This window comes from Hibiscus syriacus, unplaced genomic scaffold, assembly GCF_006381635.1.
Source record: "Hibiscus syriacus cultivar Baekdansim isolate YM2019G1 unplaced genomic scaffold, ASM638163v2 tig00117032_pilon, whole genome shotgun sequence".
Taxonomy (NCBI): domain Eukaryota; kingdom Viridiplantae; phylum Streptophyta; class Magnoliopsida; order Malvales; family Malvaceae; genus Hibiscus; species Hibiscus syriacus.
Genome location: NW_024063532.1, coordinates 1,009,938 through 1,030,683, shown reverse-complemented (window position 1 = coordinate 1,030,683; position 20,746 = coordinate 1,009,938). Strand labels below are relative to the sequence as shown.

Genomic DNA, 20,746 nt, shown 5'->3' with positions numbered 1-20,746 from the left:
TTTGTCCTTTATGTTTTGTTGTATAATACGCAGTTTCACAGAGCAACCTCGGGGGGAGGGGGATCTGAAGGATGGAGAACTCTAAAAAACTAACTTGTTAAACACTTGATACTCAAATTATTAGTTTCAATTCTTCAAGATTGCATATCCTATATTCTTTTGTTATTATTTGGTTCGAAAAAACCAATTTTCATGGAATCGAATGACATCTTCATGTTATTTATTGGATCATAATCCCCTGCGAAATATTATTTTCAGTTCTATAACAAATCCACTTTGATACTAGTGGTTGAGATTCAGAAACTTTGAGAAACAAAACAGACGGGGAGATATTTCTTTTATAGAAATTCAAAACCAACATCTACAATTCAAAAAGAAAAAGGCTGATTTGCATATATAATAAACGTGGATCACAAATCATAACATGTTATAATATAATAATTTTAGTAGAGCTCTGTTACCTTTTAATAGTATTGTTTTACATGAGATCTCAAAATCTGCACCTACAGCAAAACTGCTGGTTGTAAAATTATGCTTATATTTCTTCAAAACCCTAATCTAGATTTTGATGATAATGTGTGGGGTAAGGCAAAACCAAAAGCCAAACATGTTCAGGTTCGTTACAACTTACAAGCCAGGATGCTGATAAAGTGTTTACCTAAGTCTTAACAATTGACGCCCACATCCTTTGTACCAGGCTCTTCATCCTAATAGGAGAAATTATAGTTCCTTCATTCAGTTTTTCAGCTGCCGCTCCCATTTCATGGACAAATTTTAAAGACTCTGATAGTCGATTGAGTAGATTCATCAGGGCAATCACTTCATTTCGTTGCAACTCCAACTATGAGTCAATAAACTGACCTTTAGACCAAATCAAAACATAAAAACTAGTCGCTAATGGCAACCTAGATATCTCCACAGTACAAAAAACACAAGCAATAAAAGAATAATTACCAACAGCCTATCAACTGCAACAGAAAATGAAGTTAGTTTTTTCTAGTTATTCTTCCACATATTATAAATGACACCATTTTGTAGGTCGGAATTCGTAGAGTTCCAATAGCTTTTAAAGTTCAACGAAAATTCTAGCAAATAGAGTTGGAAAAGGATCCTTGATTTTATCGTGATAAAGTTTTGAGTGTTTAACCATACACTAGAAAAGAATTAAAACTTAAAATCGAAAGTCAAAAGCAGGAAGTACTTACCGTCTGATGCAAGTGCTCTTCACCATTTACAGAGAACAGTATCTTCAACGCAGTTCCAAGGCCAAGAACCTGAAGCTTTCCCCAAAGTCGACATTTCTCACACCCTACACAGTCCATCAACGCACTGCAAAACCAATTCAATTGTCACATCATCCGAATACTTGATTAAACCAGTGGCACAGATATCAAAAGTCAGAAATCAAAGAGAAAGCGGAAACAATCAATTAAAGTTCCTCTGCAAGTGAGGGCTACTAAGAACCTAAAAAGAGTCTATTACAATTTCAGATTTCATTTCCTCTTGAGAATGTTAAGTTCAAAAGAATTCAGGCATGTCTTAATATGCCAATTACAAGTATGATTTTAAGTAAATATAGTTTCTAATTTTATATGTTCAAAAGCATAATGTAGAAATAATAAATTGCAGCTTTTTAAATGCATCAGCAACTAGGAAATTAGAGAAACCTGATATTTTTGAACTGAGCTTGTATTTTCTGTTTCAGCTCAGGTCCTCTTTGTCCTTTCCATAGTCTAGCTTCATCGAAAGGAAGTGGGCATGCAGCTTGCAATTTTGGGTTATAAAGTAGCTGTCTCATTAGGGACTGAGTTTTCAGGTCCTCAGTTGGATTACCAGTATTGTATTCAGCTTGTTCCAAGTAATCAGTTGCCTGTGACGCATCAAGCAAGCTCTAGTAAAGTAACTGACTCCAGAATAAATAAATACTTGAAAAGTAAATGTAGATTTATCACGTACTTGTACTCATGCTACTTACCTTTGTCACAGCTCGGAGAACAAAGAGGAATGTGAAGTACAAGTTTTGCAGACGATTTGGATATTTTAAAACTCGGTTATACAGTAAGTCAAGATTATGGCCCCACTGAAATAGGGAAATAAAAAAAATGTTATATATATAGAACTATTATGCACCTACAAACAAAAATACACAAAATTGATAATATATACCAAGTTTTTGGCTTCATCAAGTAGATAATCAGAAGCTATATGGATTGTAATAGATGAGTGAAGACCAGAAATCAATTTGTACAATAATTTTTCTTCTTGGCATAATTCTTCAGCTGGATCTGCAAAACAGAGTAAAAATGGAAAAGAGAATTTTTTTTGTGTGAAGAAAAAAAAAGATGACTCAACAGTATATTATCTTCCAATAAGGAAAATTGTAACGAAGTGGACCTGCTAGAACATAAATCATGCCAATCAATCACTTCTCCGAGAATATTTGTGTGCATGTTTGTTTGTGGGTGAGAAAGAGAGATGGTAACTTTGGACATTATATGGTTACACAACATGAATGAAACATGAAAAAGGTCATCTAAAACACGACGTAACATGAATATGAGCACAAATATAGCAAAATCTATATTGCACAAATTATAAAATATGTAAATTTCATATAAATATATAATACCTTAAACGCAAACATGACATGAATATATAAATTGTCATATATATTGAATAGGAAGGATGGAAGTCCAAAGCCAGAAACACCAGTATTATTAAACACCAGTATTATTAGGCCAACCTGGTTTCAAATATTTTAACACTAATAGACTATGTATCAGGTTCTGACCAGGAGAAAAAACTCACTGCAAGCTCCTTATGCTAAAAGGGTCTAGTGAACAAGTCATAAGGAGGAATTCAGTAACCAATTAATAAAAGAATATTTGTTATTTCTCAAAAATAAAAATTTTAAGGGGTAAGGGCCTAATGCCTTCATATGTAATTAAAAAATCCTTTGGCATATCCTTCATGCACACACGTAAAGAAAAAACAGGTGAGAACTCACATTTGGGACAGTTCTCCGAGTAGACAGCATCCCATATCCTTCTAGCTGATGGACCAGTATAGCCAGTGTAGCGCTCCAGGTTCAGTTGAAGGTTCACATATGTCATCTCAGCTACAAAATCAAATTGTACAATGATTGACGATCAATTTTTTGAAATACATTAAAACATCACCATTCTCACAGCAAGTCTTTGTGTAACAAGCATTTCCAAGAAACTAGGACAGCAGCACTGAAACTTAACTGAATATGAAGCATCAATTTAGCTATATCAATCCCAAAGACAAACGCAATGAGCTTGAGAGCATTCAACACATAAAAACGGGCAAAAGAAACTGAAAATGTCAGAGCTGTTGAGAAAAAGATCAGACTCACAATTATCAGTCTCGTCATCATATGTCCATGGGTTATCTGTTTCTGTCCCAACCTCTGAAAGCTTTACTATCTAGCGTGCGGTCAACAGTGGCCTCTGGTTTTCCTTCTTGGCACTTAAGGTCATCTGATGGAAGGCCATGATGGTAGGGCTTCTTAAATGATTCAGGGAATTCACTTTCTGGACATTCACAAACACTACAATCCCGCAAACGGCACATACCATCATCAGGCCAAAATGGACAGTTACACCACAATTTAACCTGCCCAAGGCAACAAAAAAGGAAAACTAGGCTTCAGCGAAAATCAAGTAAGGGACCTATCCTATAGGATCAATTTCAAATACATCATATAAACAAACCTTACCGTCCTAAGAAAAAAATAAAATACAAGGTTCCAGACGGAGCAATATATTCTCATGCCTAAAGTTGTTCCACTTAAGCATCATAGTAATTAGACTTCTGAATGACTTAAACTGGTGTGCGTTTTCATTTTATAAACATGTTTGACTTCAAAACTTGCATAAATCTTAGGATCACTTTCTTTTAACTCCAAAATTACAGTAAGTATGAGCATTGTATTGAAAACAATATCAGACAAAATACTAATTAATGAACAGAAGGTTATGGCTGCTAAACTGGCTATTTCATTTATCTGGTGGTTTCCTGCAATTAACTGTAATACATAACCATTTATAATGAAAAGATTTCAGGTCTCCACATCAACATTGTGAAAATTAATCCTAGAATAATATACTAAAATATTCACATAATATTTCCATCATGCAATGGGCATCGAGCATTAAGCTAACCTTGAAGTACCGAAAAAATGGGATTTTAACAAGTTCCTGTAGTAATGGATGTAATACTTCCTCATTAAGATGGTCAACTGTCTCATAATCACAACAACAATCCTCTACAATCCCGCTATACCTGTGTTCCTGCAAAAATTGAAGAAGATAGTCATTTCCATAAAAACAGAAGGTCAAATATTTCATCATCATCCTAAAATAGAAACGGGGGGTTCAAGAGAAGCAAACATTTTCAAAGAATTCAATTACAATTCAAGATTCTACTACTTTCATAGTACCCAAAAAAAAACGAGACAAATCGCACCGTTACCAATTAATTCATCTAAATACTGCTGAGAAGAAGAAGAAGAAAGCCCTTGCAAACCAAAGGATAAGATCAGCAGAATACGGAAATTGGTAGTTGAATTTGTCGCCAATTTGATAAAAAGTGAAGTAAAAAAAAATTATTTTTTCCATTTCATTACAACCATATCTTTCCATTTCAAGAAATGATGAAGAGTGGAAAGAGAGAGGAAGTGAAACCTGTGGGCAATGACAAGAAGATTTGCTAATAATGTGTCCAAATTTAAAAGAGATCATTGGTGTACTTCTTGAAGCCAAAGCAATAACAATGAGAATTGTAGTGAAAGCTCCGATCACCCATCTCCACTTCATTTTATCGCCTTTTCTTGCTCTTCTTGATCTCTGATTCCACCATATACCACCTTTTACACACAGTAAAAAGAGACCCAGAATCCCAGACTACCCGAACTCCGAAACCCCTTGTTCTATGTGCTGCAATTGAAAAGAAAACGAGAAAAAGATGGCAACAATACTAATTTCCAAGAATATAATAGTAATGGAGGCGATCGAAATTTAGTGTTTTTCTGAGTGTGTTATTTCTCGATAGATTTTGGGGTTAGAAAGCGAAAATCTCGGATTCCAAAGGGGATCAAGAAGTAGAGAGACACGATCTAAGAAAATCTTAGAGCTTTGGCTTCTGCATTTATTTCTCAGTTTCTCCGCGTCGGTTTCAAACCATGGGAACACAGAGAAGATATATGGTGTGTGAAGGTGCACCTAAATTTTTTATTTAATTTTTTTAATTAAATTAAAACATGTAACTGATTTAAATATCTAATGTTATTTAATTTTTATTCTAGACTTTATAATTTTTTTGACAAATAGACTTCATAAAAATTGTATGACATCCAATGTATTAAAATAATATTAACATTCATATATTATACAAATTAGTAATATGGATATACATGTGTGTAAAAATTACATAGTTGTGCAAAACACAAAACTTGTAATTACTAATAATATGTTATATATATAAAATGAAAATAAAATATTTAAATTATGATTTACAAACTTTTAGAAGAAAAAAAAACATATGATAAAAATATTGAATGCAATTCAATTGTTTTTCAGTCTGTATTGGTATATATATATATATACGTAGGTTCAAAGTCTTATTCGAGTTAAAAACATTGGGCTTACTAATGGGCTGCTTTATCACTTATTTTTATTTATTTATTTCCTTCTTGTTACATCTCCTAGGTATCATTTCTACTCAACATTTTGGATAACTATCAGTTCCAATTTCACCATCTGTTAAAATAGACTTCTTAAATTACTTAATTTTCGTATCTCAAATAAGAAAGGAAACCGTATTGTAGCATCATATGTACCGTCGGGTATAGCAATCAAAGTGTCAGACAAAGTTTGACATGCAGTCAATGAGGAGAAAATTAACCAACTTGACAAATATCTAGGGGCCACCATGATTCTGTTCTGTCTCAGGAAATGAGAAAACCATGCTCTACTCTCGATGCATTATACATCCATGGTTTACTACTCTTGATGTACTTTGAATCTGAATATTAGAGAGGGAAATGGTTGGTAATTTCACAATGTAATCATTTTCTTGATGTTGCCCTTGTCTCCTTCTGCTCCATCTTCGCCATTAAAACATACTAAATAATTACTATGACGAATTTCATTACTTTTATTTTTAATGCAAATGATAATAGACTAATAGTTCATCACTACACACTACGTACTCAAAGACAGTCAAAGCTTTCCCTTATTATGGACAATCTCTGCAGCAGAGATTCATCTCTTCGACCATCATCTGGATAGTGCCAAATCCTAGCATGCTGAATTAATAATGGTATTTTACATTACAATTTGCTTTAATTAGAGAGGGAAACTTACGAGAGTAAGGAATGGACTGCAAAAGAAAGAAAAAAGAAATCACACAACTTTTATTTCACGCCATCTGACTTCCACTGACAACCTAGATAACCGAGAGAGAATGAGATTTGTTTGAAGAATTACCGTTTGATTAATAATCCATCATTTTCCTGGGGAAATACCGTCACTCAACCAAGGGTATTCATGCCTGGATGCATGCATCCCGCACTACAATTCATTCTAAGCAATATTCCAGATGGATCTTTCTACCTTCTTCTTTTTTTCTCTCTTCTTTATATCCATCGCCGGCGATCGCTTTATCATATATTCCGCGAGTTCGATTTTTTTTTGTCAATTTGTAAACAATAAAGAATAGTAGTTGAATATTACTTCTTTCTTGGATCAATGCTGATCACATAACAAACTAATGAAATGGACTTCTATGAAGGAGCATTTAGGTAGTAAACAGCAGTAAGTAAATACGTCTGATTAAGATGAGAAAATATGTAATTTAATGCTCAGGACAAAGAAGTTGACAGGCAAGAAATAAGCTCAGCTCACAGTGGCGTCACCCCGTACTCTGCAGGGAAACCCTAGCTAACTAGTTATTGTTGAAAGAGAAAGGTTATATACATTGAAAACCCTTCCATTTTAATTGAAAAAGGAAAAAAAACAAAGAGTGAAGAGACTGCAAATCATGATATTCATATATAAATATGATAAATATAAACATAACGGTTAATTCATGTAATAATTAAGAGTTAGCCAGGCCTAGCTAGAATAGAATATTCATGTAAACTGTCATGAAACATAGGAGTATTAAAAACGAGAGAATCAGAGCCAAAGTCCACCAGCTTCTTTGAGGAGTGGGACTAGTGTGCCGTTGATGTGGCAAGCCATCAGTGTTTCAATGCCACCAAGGAACTTCCCACCAACAAACACCGCAGGGACAGGCTGTCGACCATCGGCCACGAGCTGAAAGAGGACTGCTTGGATGTCCGGACCGGCTCCATGGTGATCGAGCTCGATGATGGTGGGACCAACTCCGAGCCCAAAGAGAAGGCGTTTAGCCACGGTGCACATGCAACACCCGCTCAAGCTGAACAAAACTACAGCGTTGGTGGAAGCCAGCTGCCTCACTATCTTGTATGGATTGTCAAGAATCGTCGTCGTGGCTGGTGCCTCGGTTTCTATCCCTATGATGTTTGCCATCTGAATCCCAGTTTTCTTCGTCGTCACCTGCATTTTGAGTTTGATTGCAACAACAAAATATAATACCAGAACAAGAAGAAAAACGTGATGAAACTTTTAATGGGGAATGAAAGTAAAGAGTTTTATAAAAGGTTGAAGGAAGGAAGGGGGTGAGAAATAAAGGGCCTTTTGTAGGTATATATATTGATTGTGGCAGAGACAGAAAAGAGAAAACGAAACAATGACAATTAACTCTGATCACTTTTAGGCTCTGTGTATACTGCATATATAATAGTAACTACTATTGAAAAGGTGATTTCCGGGAAAAATAAATATTTTTCTTATGAATAAAAAATTAAACATTCTACAATATTACTATCGGTGCAAGAACATTAGTGATAATTTTTATAGAACCAAGAAAGTAATACCTAGAGAGATGATCGAAGATGTGAAAAGAGAAAACCTGAGAACACTGAAATTGAGTAGGTATGCCCGGCAAAACCTGACGCGGGAGGGCTTAAGCTCTGCCAATTTCCTTTTTTTTTTAATCTTGGAAGGTGTGTACGAAGAGCTCCTCTAGTCATCCAACTTTAGAGGCATGCATTCTTCGACATACAGAGACAATTGCAATACATATAGAGAAAGAGAGAGAAAGTATCACACTTGATATTTTGTTTTTCTTCAAAAATAAAGTCTCTGAAATGTTTCCAAAGTAACATCCTACAGCAGTCGAACAAAGAAGAAGATGTATATATAGAATTAGCGTGAATTTGTATGAGGTGGTAGTGGGCCCTTTATATAAGAAACAGTACCAAAATATCCCAACAGAAAAAGGATTCTCCTTCACGCCAATTTCAGACTCTCCAGCTCCACCAAAACAAATCAACACTCTTTTAATATAAGCTCATGGTTTTTTAAGTGTTTTTCTTTTCTTCTTTTTAAACGCGTGTCTTCTTCTACCGGGTACTGGAACGTGTTTTTTCTCTCTTAAATTTTAATGGGACGACATAAGAAGGGAAGTGTTTGAACTTTACAAGGATGAAAAAGGGAAACCGACAGGCCGACAAGGAACGACTGAAACGCCGTCGTAGTTAGGGTATTACGCCGCTTTCTTTATTGTGCAATGGCAGCTGCGGGAGGAGGGTTGGTCCTTTGCTTACAGTGACGCCGTCAGATTATGCCTGTCTGTTTTTTTAACATCATCATCCCTACGGCTCTGATTCGCTACCCCTACCTCTTGTCCTGCCTTTCGAATCCCATTTTTCAATTTATAGCAACATGTAATTCTAGCTTTACTTTTCTTTTAACCGCATAAAACTTTGTATACTATTTTTTATTGCATGTCTCAATTTATGCGTATCATTCTTGCGCAGGAGTCATATTAATATTTTCTGTATCATTCCAATTTTATCGGATGCTTATATCAGAAATAATATTTTGTTTGTTTTTCAAACTTTACAAAAACAATAAAGAGTATGCAATATGATAATAAAAACAGATGTATCTAAATAGATTCATCTCTTGATTTATTGTTATATAGTCAATTAAGTTTATAATATAGTAATAAATAAATTTTAGGGTAAATTATAAAATTTATCACCGAACTTTATTCTCTCTCCTATTTTGCTCACTAATCTTTAAAGTTTTCAATTTTCTCATTGAAATTAATATATTTGAATTTTTTGGTTCCTCTGTCCTTAAATAGTTAAAGGCGTTAAAACGACACCGTTTATAAAATATAAAATTTTCACCAAAACGACGTCGTTTTGCATCTATATAACAGTATATTTGTAACATCGTTAGTGAGAAACAACTAACTGACCAAAAAAATACTCAATGTATTAAGTTCAGCAAGAAAATTAAAAAGATTTAAAGTGCAGTGGGTGAAATAGGATAGAGAACAAAGTTCAGTTACAAAATTTGTAATTTACACTAAATTTTATGGAAATAATATTCTGAATTGACATTGGTTTTTAAATCTCGTACCACCTTAAATGGAAGAAAAAAAAAAGTTACCGAAAAATTGGCATTAAACAAGCTTTCAAAGTCTGAACATTATAACATGAATGATGTGTAGAGCTTACTCTTACACTTACAGAACCGATAGGGAACTTGTTGGACATTCATAATATTTGGTGTCATATATGTGGTGGCTTTACTCTTTGCTCTTAACTATGTGCCGGGACACAAAAGGGCTGTCTATTGAGAAGATGTTGGAGGGTAGAGCTTTGAATTTCAAGTTCTGGGAGAAAAGTTAACAAACTGCAAGAAGATAACCAAGCAGTGTGAAACAAATAATTGAACATTGCATGGAGCATGAGCTTGAATTAGACTGATGATCAAAGCTGGTTTTTTTCTCTACAAAATCTCCCTACACGGGACTCGATGCATGAAAATTAATCTGTGAGGAAACCTCAACACATGTTAGGCACCAAGCTTTTTTATGGCATTTCTAATTATAAAAAAAACTTAATAGAGTTAATTGGCAAGTACTTCTCGTTATAATTTCTTTCGTTTCTACAAAGAAACTCTTGTGAGGATTTCCTAATCATTCAACCAGGTGAAAACAGCACGAGACCATGAATGCAACTTTGTCTGATCAGATATGTTGCATTCCCATTGAAAATCAGGCAAACAGCTACACATCGTTGCTCAGGATGGTGATAAGTGTTCAGTTTCCATCAAGACTCTACGATCGGAAAAGGGAAAAAACGACAGATTCATCTTGCCTCTTTCTGTATTTTTCTGTTTTCGGGACAACATAAAAACATCTAAATGCTAGGGCAGCTAAAAAACTCAAATGTTTGGCGGGGACTTGATCCATGCTTCAGGCAATGTGCTCTGCCAAAGTGAGGATCTTGACATGCTTTTTCTGCCTCAGCTCATGTGGGACTGGGCCGAAAACTCTGGTCCCTATCGGCTGGCCTTGCTTGTCAACAAGAACAACAGCATTGTCATCAAACTTGACCTCACTCCCGTCACAACGACCTCGCTGCATGGCAGCACGCACAACCACACCATATACCACCTTCCCTTTCTTCACCTTTCCATTAGGCATGGCCTCTTTTACAGATGCAATTATGGTGTCTCCCAATCTTGCCCCTTTCTTCCCCTTCAATGGTTGTATGCACATCACCTTTTTTGCCCCGGAGTTGTCCACTACTTTGAGAACAGTTCTCATCTGTATAAAAGTCCTTTGTTGCTGCAAAATGAAATGAAATAATAAGGTTAACTTTGGAAGAGAATATCACAAAGGCAATCATCATAGAACCATATGAATATTGTCTGGACTTAGACCATACGCTTACAACATCAAACATTGAACAAAATCAGATCACTGACATCAAGCCGCAGGGCAATCCTATTCAAATAAGCTATGTGGATCCTAACACACGACTCGTAATATAGCTTTCATTAACAATAGGTTCAACTCCTGTCAACACACTTATTTTAGTACTTCAGGCCGTCATCTCATCGGGCCCATATGCATGTCTTTCAAAAGATGACTCAAGGGATCTTAACATCTTTGATGCTTAAACAACAAGAAAAAGTAGGGGAAAGTTCAGCCCAACATTGATGCTGATTAACAATGCCATCTCCTTGAACCATTTTTTGGTTAATAAAGGCTTGAATTTTTTATCCCATAAAAAACAACGTCATGACCAACCTTTTCAAACTTGTTTCCATGTGGCTAGTCTATTCCCAGAGGTTTGGGGAGCTTATCTGATTTGCCAAGGATAATATATAATCTAGAATGAACACCAGCATGCACTCCATGTGAATGATTTCAGTTCACAAATTGTAAATTTGTAATACAAGCTTAAAAGAAACATCATGCTGACCTGATACAGGAAACTTCCACATATCATCTCTCTTGATGTGCTTGGTAAATTAGAGAAGTTGTTTTGAAGGCCATCCATCAACGAGCGGCCCACTGCATATACCGTACAGTCAAATAAAAGCTAGAGAAACAAGACAAGATACAAAATGAACTGTGTCAATGGAGATGGAGGTGTTTAAATCTTATGATACAACAACTTAACTACATCAATTGTAGGAGTAACAAAACCATTCCATTTCTGTGGATGGATAGATAACAAGCGTTAAGAAGCTAACTGATGGATCCCAGCAGTTATCTAGAAGATGAAAACAAGGGGAAAAAAATACGGCATGATAGTATAGACAAGGCCAGAATTCACAAACAATTCGACTGAAAATCCCACAGAAAGAGATTTCTTAGTTGTGAAACCTATAACAAGAGGTTTCTTAAAGCTATGCCCATCAAATGAAGCATAAGTGGCTTAAAGAATCAAAAAACAGTGGAAAAAGTTCCAAACATAAAATTGCAGATAAAATGCTAATGAATCACCAAGTGACTTCCAGATAGACATGAGTGATAACTCACACTACAGAGACTAGCTAAGCTTCACTAAGTCCCACTAAGCCTCATCCTGACTTGATCCTTCACTTATGTTGACCTAAACTTATAGCTACCTAAAGGGATTTTTTATATGTATCAACCAAAGGAAATCGTTGCAATTAAAACTAAAACGTCATGCATATGGATATATGTTGGATCGGAATGCTTTGTATGCGATTCCTAGAAGTGTTCATAATCTGCAAATGCCCATTAACAGAAATAAGGGAAAATGAAAACCCCTAAAAAAACTAACAAATTCCAATGTCAAGAAAATCAAAATGACATACCCCTAAAGCATCTGGAAGCAAAGCTTGCAGCCATCTTCTTAATTCCCCAACCTTCACAAAGCAAAAAGGAAAATGAAAAAGTTAGAACCCTAGGAACTTGGGACTTGAGAGAATGAGGAAGCTATTGGGTTTGGGCTCAATCTAAAGTAAGCGTAGCCCAACGCATTATATACACTTCAAACAGAAGTATTTTAATGATTCTCTCAAATGAAACCAACCAATGGTTTATATCTTTTAATACAAGAATTAAATTATCGACATGATATTTTGGTTTTATATTTTATATTTATGATTAGAGTCAATATTATCTCTCCTAATAATATCATTTCACAATTCGAACATCGAGAATGCAATACATCCTATCGTTACACCCCAACAATATTTATTTTTATACTTTTATATATTATTTTAAGAAAACAACTCAAAACTACCACTTAAAGATGGTTAGAAAAAATGGGGGAACTTTCAAACTATACTAAGTTAAACAATGATAGTTTTGATGCGAAATATAACATATGAAACATGTTCACATAGCTCTCTTTGACTCTCACTCTTACTTTAGATTCTTAAGCTACAAGTATGTTGGATTAGTTATCTCTCAACCTAAAATATCGTTCACGTTTAACGCTACTTTGGTTTCAACTTTTCATTGATATGGACCATTTTTTGTACTGAATAGGGAATTAATATTATAAAGATAATTTTTTTTTTGCCCTTATGGTTCCAAGGTTTCACCTTGACTAATCCAAACCAACTCGCATTGCACATCTTGTTTTGTTATGTGAGTTTTCCGGTAGAGATTTTATGCATATAAAATGACTCAAACCCGAAACCTTATTTAATCAATATCAAGCTGTTTACCACTTGAATCAACCCTTGTTGTTTATAAAACTTAAATTTTTGAATTAATAAATGAATAAAGTGAGAATTGATAATTTATCTTATTATAACGGGTTAAAGAGTCCGAAAAGATAATTGTTATAATGAGGTCTGCAGAAAAAAATAGAAGAAGAAATTAGAAACCCCCTCTTTGTTGGAGATGAGGTTTTATAGAGGAAGATGACAGTAAGAAACATTTTTAAAGTAAGAAAATTCTTAACCAAATATTAGTCAAGAATTGTTAATTACGAAAATAATAGTATAATTAATGATTAAATTTAAAAATAAATTATTTTTACCTTTTTCAACAAATGCTTGGATACAAAATTAAAAGTATGGTCCTAATTTATTATTATATATATTTTTTATTATAATGATGGTTAAGTAATATAATAAACAATAAAGGATATTTTAATTTAAAAGTTTTTTAAATTCATATTCTGTTTGTTTTAAATGCTCTCAATCATTTGATAATGAATGTCTAATGTGCTCGAACCCATGACCTCTAAGAACAACAACTTCTTATATAAATATTTTACAAGTTAAAAGAGAATTTTATTATTCTTAAAAGTTATAGTTTCGAATAAGTACCTACTACAATCACCCCATAGTATTTACAAAGTAACAAAAGAAAAAAGGACTAATCTGAGTACGAAACCAACAATAAATAGAAGTGAAATCATTGATTTCATCCCATGGATGGCTGAAAAACTTGATGAGAAGGTGAAACCCCTGAACTGAAAGGGAGGCCATGACACTTGCAATGGAGTGGAAAGTGGAAAAGAGAGACAGAGACTCATCCAATTCAATAATACAAAATGGAGTAAAAAAATCCAATCTGTTATCGTTTTCAGCTTCTGGCATGGATACTTGATAGATTGCACGCCCTCCTTCTTTCCCCTTATCATTCTCAATTAATATATGGAATAGTATTTTGAAAAAAATTGGAATTTTATTTTTAAAGATTTTAAAATTCTAAAAAAATTAATCTAAATATTAGAGAGTAGAGGGTGATTAGATTCAGGTTTGGCTTCTTTTTAACCGGCAAGTGATTCAACATTGGATAGCGAGAACACGACCTGGGGGTATGATTGTTTGTTTGCATCTAAATATTAATATATAATATCTTGTTGGTTTGGGGTTTAAATTAATTTAATACAAAATTATGAAATCCAACACCAAAGCATGTGCTGGTTCCACTGCGGCCTTTACATTATCTTTTTATATGGGTTCATACTGAGTGCAGAAATAATGGAGGTCATCATCTTTGCTAAATGCTTTTACTTTTACTTGTTGGATTCATTGGAAACAATTATATAATAATTGCATTCACTTTCAACTTATTGGTGGTGCTCAGATTATAGATGGTCTCCAATGGCCACGGTGCTGCTATTTTGGTTGCCAGCGAAGAGACAATGTTATTCATAATAATAAAGTTGCCAGAAAATTGAACAGTGATGTACAATATTGTTATTTATTAAAAAAAGAGAGTACAAGTGTTGTTTTCAATTCATGTGATGGTTGCAATTAATCTATTGAAGCAATTACTACTTACCAGGCTTCTGCTTTGAAACCAGCCAACCAGGTAGTAATAATAGGAATGGTTATTTGGTATCAAATGATTTCTGGAGAACTATATTTACAGTAAAAAGAAAGAAAAGAGACATCTTTACGTACCATAATTGATTATCAACCCCACCCCAAAGATTTTTTATTGGTGAAAACAACCCATTGAATTCAGGTAGAGAATATAATTTAATTGGAGAGATCATTGAAGTAACAAAAATGACTGACGTGCTGCTCAACTTAATCATATAATTCAAGAAATATTTATTATCTACATGCTAGTTTTATGAACTCCATATATGATGAATTATAAGATTATTTCATTGACATTTCTTGAAAAGAATCTTTAAATTTTGATAAATATTTCCTGTATTGACAGTATATGTCTACGCATTGTTATAAATAAATTAGACGGTTTATTTTTCTTTAAATATAAAGTTGTTGTTGGTTGATTTTGTTGAAAGTCAAAACAGCAAATTAGAAGCATTAATAGGGTGGTAGCCAGCGGATAATTAAATTCAATGTTGGCTGCAACTTTGGTTGAAATTGGTAAGGGCAAATTACAAACTTTAGTCACTAAAATTTAGGGTATTTACAAATTAGTCCTTAAGTTTCAACTATAAATACTCTAGTTTATTTAGCTTCAAAACTATCCCAAAGCATTATAGCTTTCTTCCAATACTAGAGAGAATTTAGAGAGTTTCTTGAGAGTTGTTTTCTCCTTTTTATCAAGAGAGAATTATCATTGTTTTCTCCTTGGTAGATCGAGAGAAGTTGTAATTCCTATTTTCTCATAGTGAAATTCTTCTACCGTTTCTCGTGGATTTTACCCTATTTTATTTAGGGGTTTTCCACGTAAATTTTGTGTCTCTTTTTATCTTCATTTTTATTTTCTCAAATTATCAGTTACGATTTTACTCTATCTGATAGCCGTCTTCCGCAACAATTGGTATCAGAGCTAGATTAGAGTGTGTAATATCTGCTTATTGTCTTTGTGGTTGCCACCAAAAGGTGGATCCTCCAACATAAGAAAGTAAGAAGTTATTACCCATTCTTTGAAGGTTCCAGAGAACTATTCACGATAGTGAAATAGTGGGAGCTATCCGTAAAAGAAGCTATGACAACGAAATTTGATATTGAAAAGTTCAATGGGAGAAATTTCTCATTGTGGAAATTAAAGATGAAGGTCATCCTGAGGAAAGACGGGTGTCTAGCGGCTATCAGTGAAAGGCCGGTGGATTTTACAGATGACAGCAAATGGATCGAAATAGATGGAAATGCTATGGCAAACTTTCATCTAGCATTAGCAGATGAAGTATTGTCAAGCATCGAGGAGAAAAAGACAGCTAAGGAGATATGGGATCATCTCACCAAATTGTACGAGGCTACATCGCTGCACAATAAAATTTTCCTTAAGAGAAAATTGTACACTCTCCGTATGCCAGATTCTACTTCAGTGACAGAGCACTTAAATACGTTGAACACTTTATTTTCTCAGCTTACATCCTTAAGCTATAAAATAGGAGAACAAGAACGTGCAGAACTTCTACTTCAAAGTCTACCAGATTCATATGATCAACTCATCATCAACTTGACAAACAGTAAGTCTAGTCTTCGATGATGTTGCAGCTGCTGTTCTACAAGAAGAAAATCGGCGCAAGAACAAGGAAGACAGACAAGTAAATATGCAACAAGCAGAAGCGTTGACAATGATGACAACGATGAGAGGGAGATTAACAGAACGTGGCCAAAGCAGCAGTCACAAACATGGTAGATCGAAGTCGAGAAGCAAGAAGAATTTAAAGTGTTACAACTGTGGAAAGAAGGGTCACTTGAAGAAGGATTGTTGGAGTCTAAATAAAAACTCCAATCCACAAGGCAATACCGCAAACACTTCAGATGATGGAGATGCTCTATGATGTGAAGCGTCAACCACCGTGGAAGGAAGAAAACGATTTGCATATATATGGCTCATTGATTCGGGAGCAACATATCACATGACCTCAAGAAGAGAATGGTTCCATCATTATGAACCTGTCTCAGGAGGATCTGTTTATAGTTGCAATGATCATGCCTTAGAGATCGTTGGCGTGGGAACTATCAAATTGAAGATGTATGACGGAACAATTAAAGTTGTTTGAGATGTACGGCACGTGAAAGGCCTGAAGAAAAATTTATTATCCTACGGATTGTTGGATAATAATGCAAGCAAGATTGAAACACGGAAATGAATCATGAAAGTGTTCCGTGGAGCGCTTGTGGTACTGAAAGGTGAAAAAATAGCTGCAAACTTGTACATGCTGAAGGGAGAGACTTTGGTAGAATCAGAAGCCTCTGTTGCCTCATGTAGTTCAGATTCGGCAATGCTATGGCATCAGAAACTTGGACACATATCAGAACAAGGAATGAAAGTCCTTGTAGAGCAAAAGCTACTTCCAGGCTTAACAAAGGTATCACTTCCTTTGTGTGAGCATTGCATAACAAGTAAGCAGCACCGGTTGAAATTCAATACATCAAATTCTAGAGGCAAAAGTGTTCTAGAATTGGTTCACTCTAATGTATGGCAAACACCAGTAACGTCCCTATGTGGAGCAAAATACTTTGTCTCATTTATTGATGACTACTCCAGGAGATGTTGGGTGCACCCTATTAAGAAGAAGTTAGACGTGTTTTCAACTTTCAAAAACTTCAAAGCGCGGGTGGAACTTGATTCTGGAAATAAGATCAAGTGTTTTAGAACAAATAATGGAGGAGAATACACAAGCGAAGAATTTGATGACTTTTGCAAGAAAGAAGGCATCAAAAGACAGTTCACAGTGGCAAACACTCCTCAACAAAATGGAGTGGCAGAGCGGATGAACAGAACCTTGTTAGAAAGAACAAGAGCAATGTTGAGGGACGCAGGCCTAGAAAAATCATTCTGGGCAGAAGCAGTCAATACCGCCTGTTATTTGGTGAATCGAGCTCCATCAACTGCAATAGAGCTGAAGACACCAATGGAGATGTGGACTGGTAAACCAGTTGATTATTCAAACCTCCATATATTTGGAAGTATAGTGTACGTGATGTACAACTCCCAAGAAATTTCAAAGTTGGATCCAAAATCCAGGAAATGCAAATTCTTGGGGTATGCTGATGGAGTAAAGGGGTATCGCTTGTGGGATCCCACTGCCCGCAAAGTGATCATTAGTAGAGATGTTATCTTTGTAGAAGATAAACTACAAAGAAAAGAAGATGATGATAGCGCTGAAAAGTCAGAGACTACTCAGATACATGTGGAAAAAGAGTTTGAAGAAGGAGATTCTTCTGAAGCAGAACCAGCACATGATGAACAAGAACCAGAGAGTTCTGAAGCTCCAATAACTCATCAATCAGATCGTGTGAGAAGATGTCCCAATTGGCACTCAGATTATGTTATAGAAGGTAATATTGCATACTGCCTTTTAACAGAGGACGGTGAGCCATCAACATACCAGGAGGCAATAAACAGCTCAGATGCTTCACTGTGGATGATGGCGATGCAAGAAGAAATTGAAGCCCTTCATAAAAATAATACATGGGACCTTGTGCCACTACCACAAGGAATGAAGCCAATTGGTAACAAATGGGTATTCAAAATCAAGCGAAATGGTGACGATCAAGTTGAGAGGTATCGTACAAGACTGGTGGTCAAATGATATGCTCAAAAAGAAGGTATTGATTTCAATGAAATATTTTCTCCTGTGGTTCGACTAACAACAGTTCGAATAGTTTTGGCAATGTGTGCTACATTGAACTTACATCTAGAGCAACTAGATGTTAAAACAACTTTTCTTCATGGAAATCTTGAAGAAGAGATTTATATGCTCAAACCTGAAGGTTTTGAAGAAGACGAAAAGAAGAACTTGGTTTGCAGGTTGAACAAATCTCTGTACGGTCTAAAGCAGGCACCGAGGTGTTGGTATAAGAGATTTGATTCCTTCATTATGTGCATTGGATACAACAGACTTAATGCAGACCCTTGTGCTTATTTCAAGAGGTCTGGTGATAACGATTTTGTTATATTGCTGTTGTATGTGGATGGCATGTTGGTTGCAGGACCCAACAAAGATCATATTGAAGAATTGAAGGCACAACTGGCTAGGGAATTTGAAATGAAGGACTTGGGATCAGCAAACAAGATTCTAGGGATGCAAATTCACCGAGACAGAAGTAATAGGAAGATTTGGCTTTCACAAAAGAATTACTTGAAGAAAATCTTGTCACGATTTAGCATGCAAGATTGTAAGCCAATTTCTACCCCTCTTCCTATTAACTTCAAATTATCCTCCAGTATGAGTCCTAGCAGTGAAGAAGAGAGGATGGAGATGCCTCGAGTACCGTATGCATCAGCAGTGGGAAGTTTAATGTTCGCTATGATATGCACAAGACCAGACATTGCACAAGCAGTGGGAGTGGTTAGTCGATACATGGCGAATCCAGGCAAAGAGCATTGGAATACAGTAAAGAGGACCCTGAGATACATCAAAGGGACCTCAAATGTTGCATTATGTTATGGAGGATCAAACTTACTAATCAATAGATATGTAGATTCTGACTATGCAGGGGATTTGGATAAAAGCAAATCTACTATAGGATATGTATTCGAAGTTGCTGGTGGAGCTGTAAGCTGGGTTTCAAAATTACAGTCAATTGTGGCTACATCCACAACAGAGGCAGAATATGTAGCAGCTACACAAGCCAGTAAAGAAGCAATTTGGTTGAAGATGCTATTGGAGGAGCTTGGGCACAATCAAGAGTATGTCTCTCTGTTTTGTGACAGTCAAAGCGCCTTGCATCTAGCAAGGAATCCAGCATTTCATTCAAGGACAAAACACATACGAGTTCAGTACCATTTCATTCGTGAAAAGGTGGAAGAAGGGACAGTAGGTATGCAGAAGATCCATACCAAAGACAACATAGCAGATTTCATGACGAAGACAATCAACGCTGATAAATTTACCTGGTGTCGATCCTTTTGTGGCTTGTCAGAAACGTAAGCAACATGAAGGTACAAGGTAGAAAGAATGGTGTGAAGATATGATTGTTCCAATCAAATCTTCAAGTGAGAGATTGTTGAAAGTCAAAACAACAAATTGGAAGCATTAATGGGGTGGCAGCCGGCGGCTAATTAAATTCAAAGTTGGCTGCAACTTTGGTTGAAATTGGTAAGGGCAAATTACAAACTTTAGTCACTAAAATTTAGGGTATTTACAAATTAGTCCTTAAGTTTCAACTATAAATACTCTAGCTTATTTAGCTTCAAAACTATCCCAAAACATTCTAGCTTTCTTCCAATACTAGAGAGAATTTAGAGAGTTTCTTGAGAGTTGTTTTCTCATTTTTATCAAGAGAGAATTATCATTGTTTTCTCATTTGTAGATCGAGAGAAGTTGTAATTCCTATTTTATCATAGTGAAATTCTTCTACCGTTGCCCGTGATTTTTACCCTATTTTATTTAGGGGTTTTCCACGTAAATTTTGTGTCTCTTTTTATCTTCATTTTTATTTTCTCAAATTATCAGTTGCGATTTTGCTCTATCCGATAGCCGTCTTCCGCAACAGATTTTGTAAGATTTAAATGAGGTGGCATTATTTAATTTAGTATATATATATATATATATATATATATATATATATATATATATATATATATATATATATATAACAGATGAAGGAATATGAATGTCTAAAGATCAAATTCAAAGTTACGTTAAATATTTTATCATTTTATTTTTGGTTAAGTTGTCAAATATGAATCCATCATATATAATATTTCATGATTTTAAATGTAATAAAATTTATGCTAGTTAGTTGCTACAGAACATAGATATTTAATTTTACATGCTCATAATAAACTTAATTATAAATTAGATTAAAAACTTGAATTAAAAAATCAACATTATTTTATTAAAATATGATATATACATATATCTATTAATAATGATTTATGTCTACTGATAATTATAAAAAATAATCTTTTAATGGTACTTTGACTACTTTCTTTTTATTGAGTG

At 34.9% G+C, this 20,746-nt stretch overlaps 2 protein-coding genes, 1 long non-coding RNA gene and 1 other non-coding gene across 5 annotated transcripts; all 4 read right to left on the bottom strand.

Annotated features, from left to right (window-relative positions):
- Positions 1-388: 388 nt before the first annotated feature.
- On the bottom strand, positions 389-12,468 carry LOC120196335. Its single transcript, XR_005523164.1, has 3 exons — positions 12,442-12,468; positions 7,220-7,225; positions 389-517 (listed from the first exon to the last, which is right to left on the bottom strand). It is a non-coding gene; the product is annotated as an uncharacterized LOC120196335 (long non-coding RNA).
- On the bottom strand, positions 558-5,223 carry LOC120196332 (endoplasmic reticulum oxidoreductin-1-like). The gene is given in 12 exon segments (XM_039198154.1): positions 558-626; positions 657-841; positions 1,206-1,329; positions 1,668-1,870; positions 1,976-2,080; positions 2,167-2,285; positions 3,008-3,118; positions 3,380-3,425; positions 3,427-3,639; positions 4,188-4,316; positions 4,710-4,853; positions 4,855-5,223. Coding segments are annotated over 11 exon segments (1,407 nt in total). The 5' UTR covers positions 4,885-5,223; the 3' UTR covers positions 558-626; positions 657-658.
- On the bottom strand, positions 8,887-8,993 carry LOC120196392. Its single transcript, XR_005523170.1, has one exon. It is a non-coding gene; the product is annotated as a U6 spliceosomal RNA (small nuclear RNA).
- LOC120196333 (50S ribosomal protein HLP, mitochondrial-like) lies at positions 10,061-12,400 on the bottom strand. Of its 2 annotated transcripts, XR_005523163.1 has the most exons (4): positions 12,267-12,400; positions 11,402-11,493; positions 10,248-10,761; positions 10,061-10,210 (listed from the first exon to the last, which is right to left on the bottom strand). XR_005523163.1 is itself a non-coding variant. In XM_039198155.1 (3 exons), the coding sequence occupies exons 1-3, from the start codon at positions 12,298-12,300 to the stop codon at positions 10,387-10,389; spliced, it is 501 nt and encodes a 166-aa protein (XP_039054086.1). In that variant the 5' UTR covers positions 12,301-12,400; the 3' UTR covers positions 10,239-10,386. The 2 variants fall into 2 exon arrangements, 1 of the variants encoding a protein (XP_039054086.1); XM_039198155.1 differs by lacking the exon at positions 10,061-10,210 and having other exon boundaries at positions 10,239-10,761.
- Positions 12,469-20,746: the final 8,278 nt, after the last annotated feature.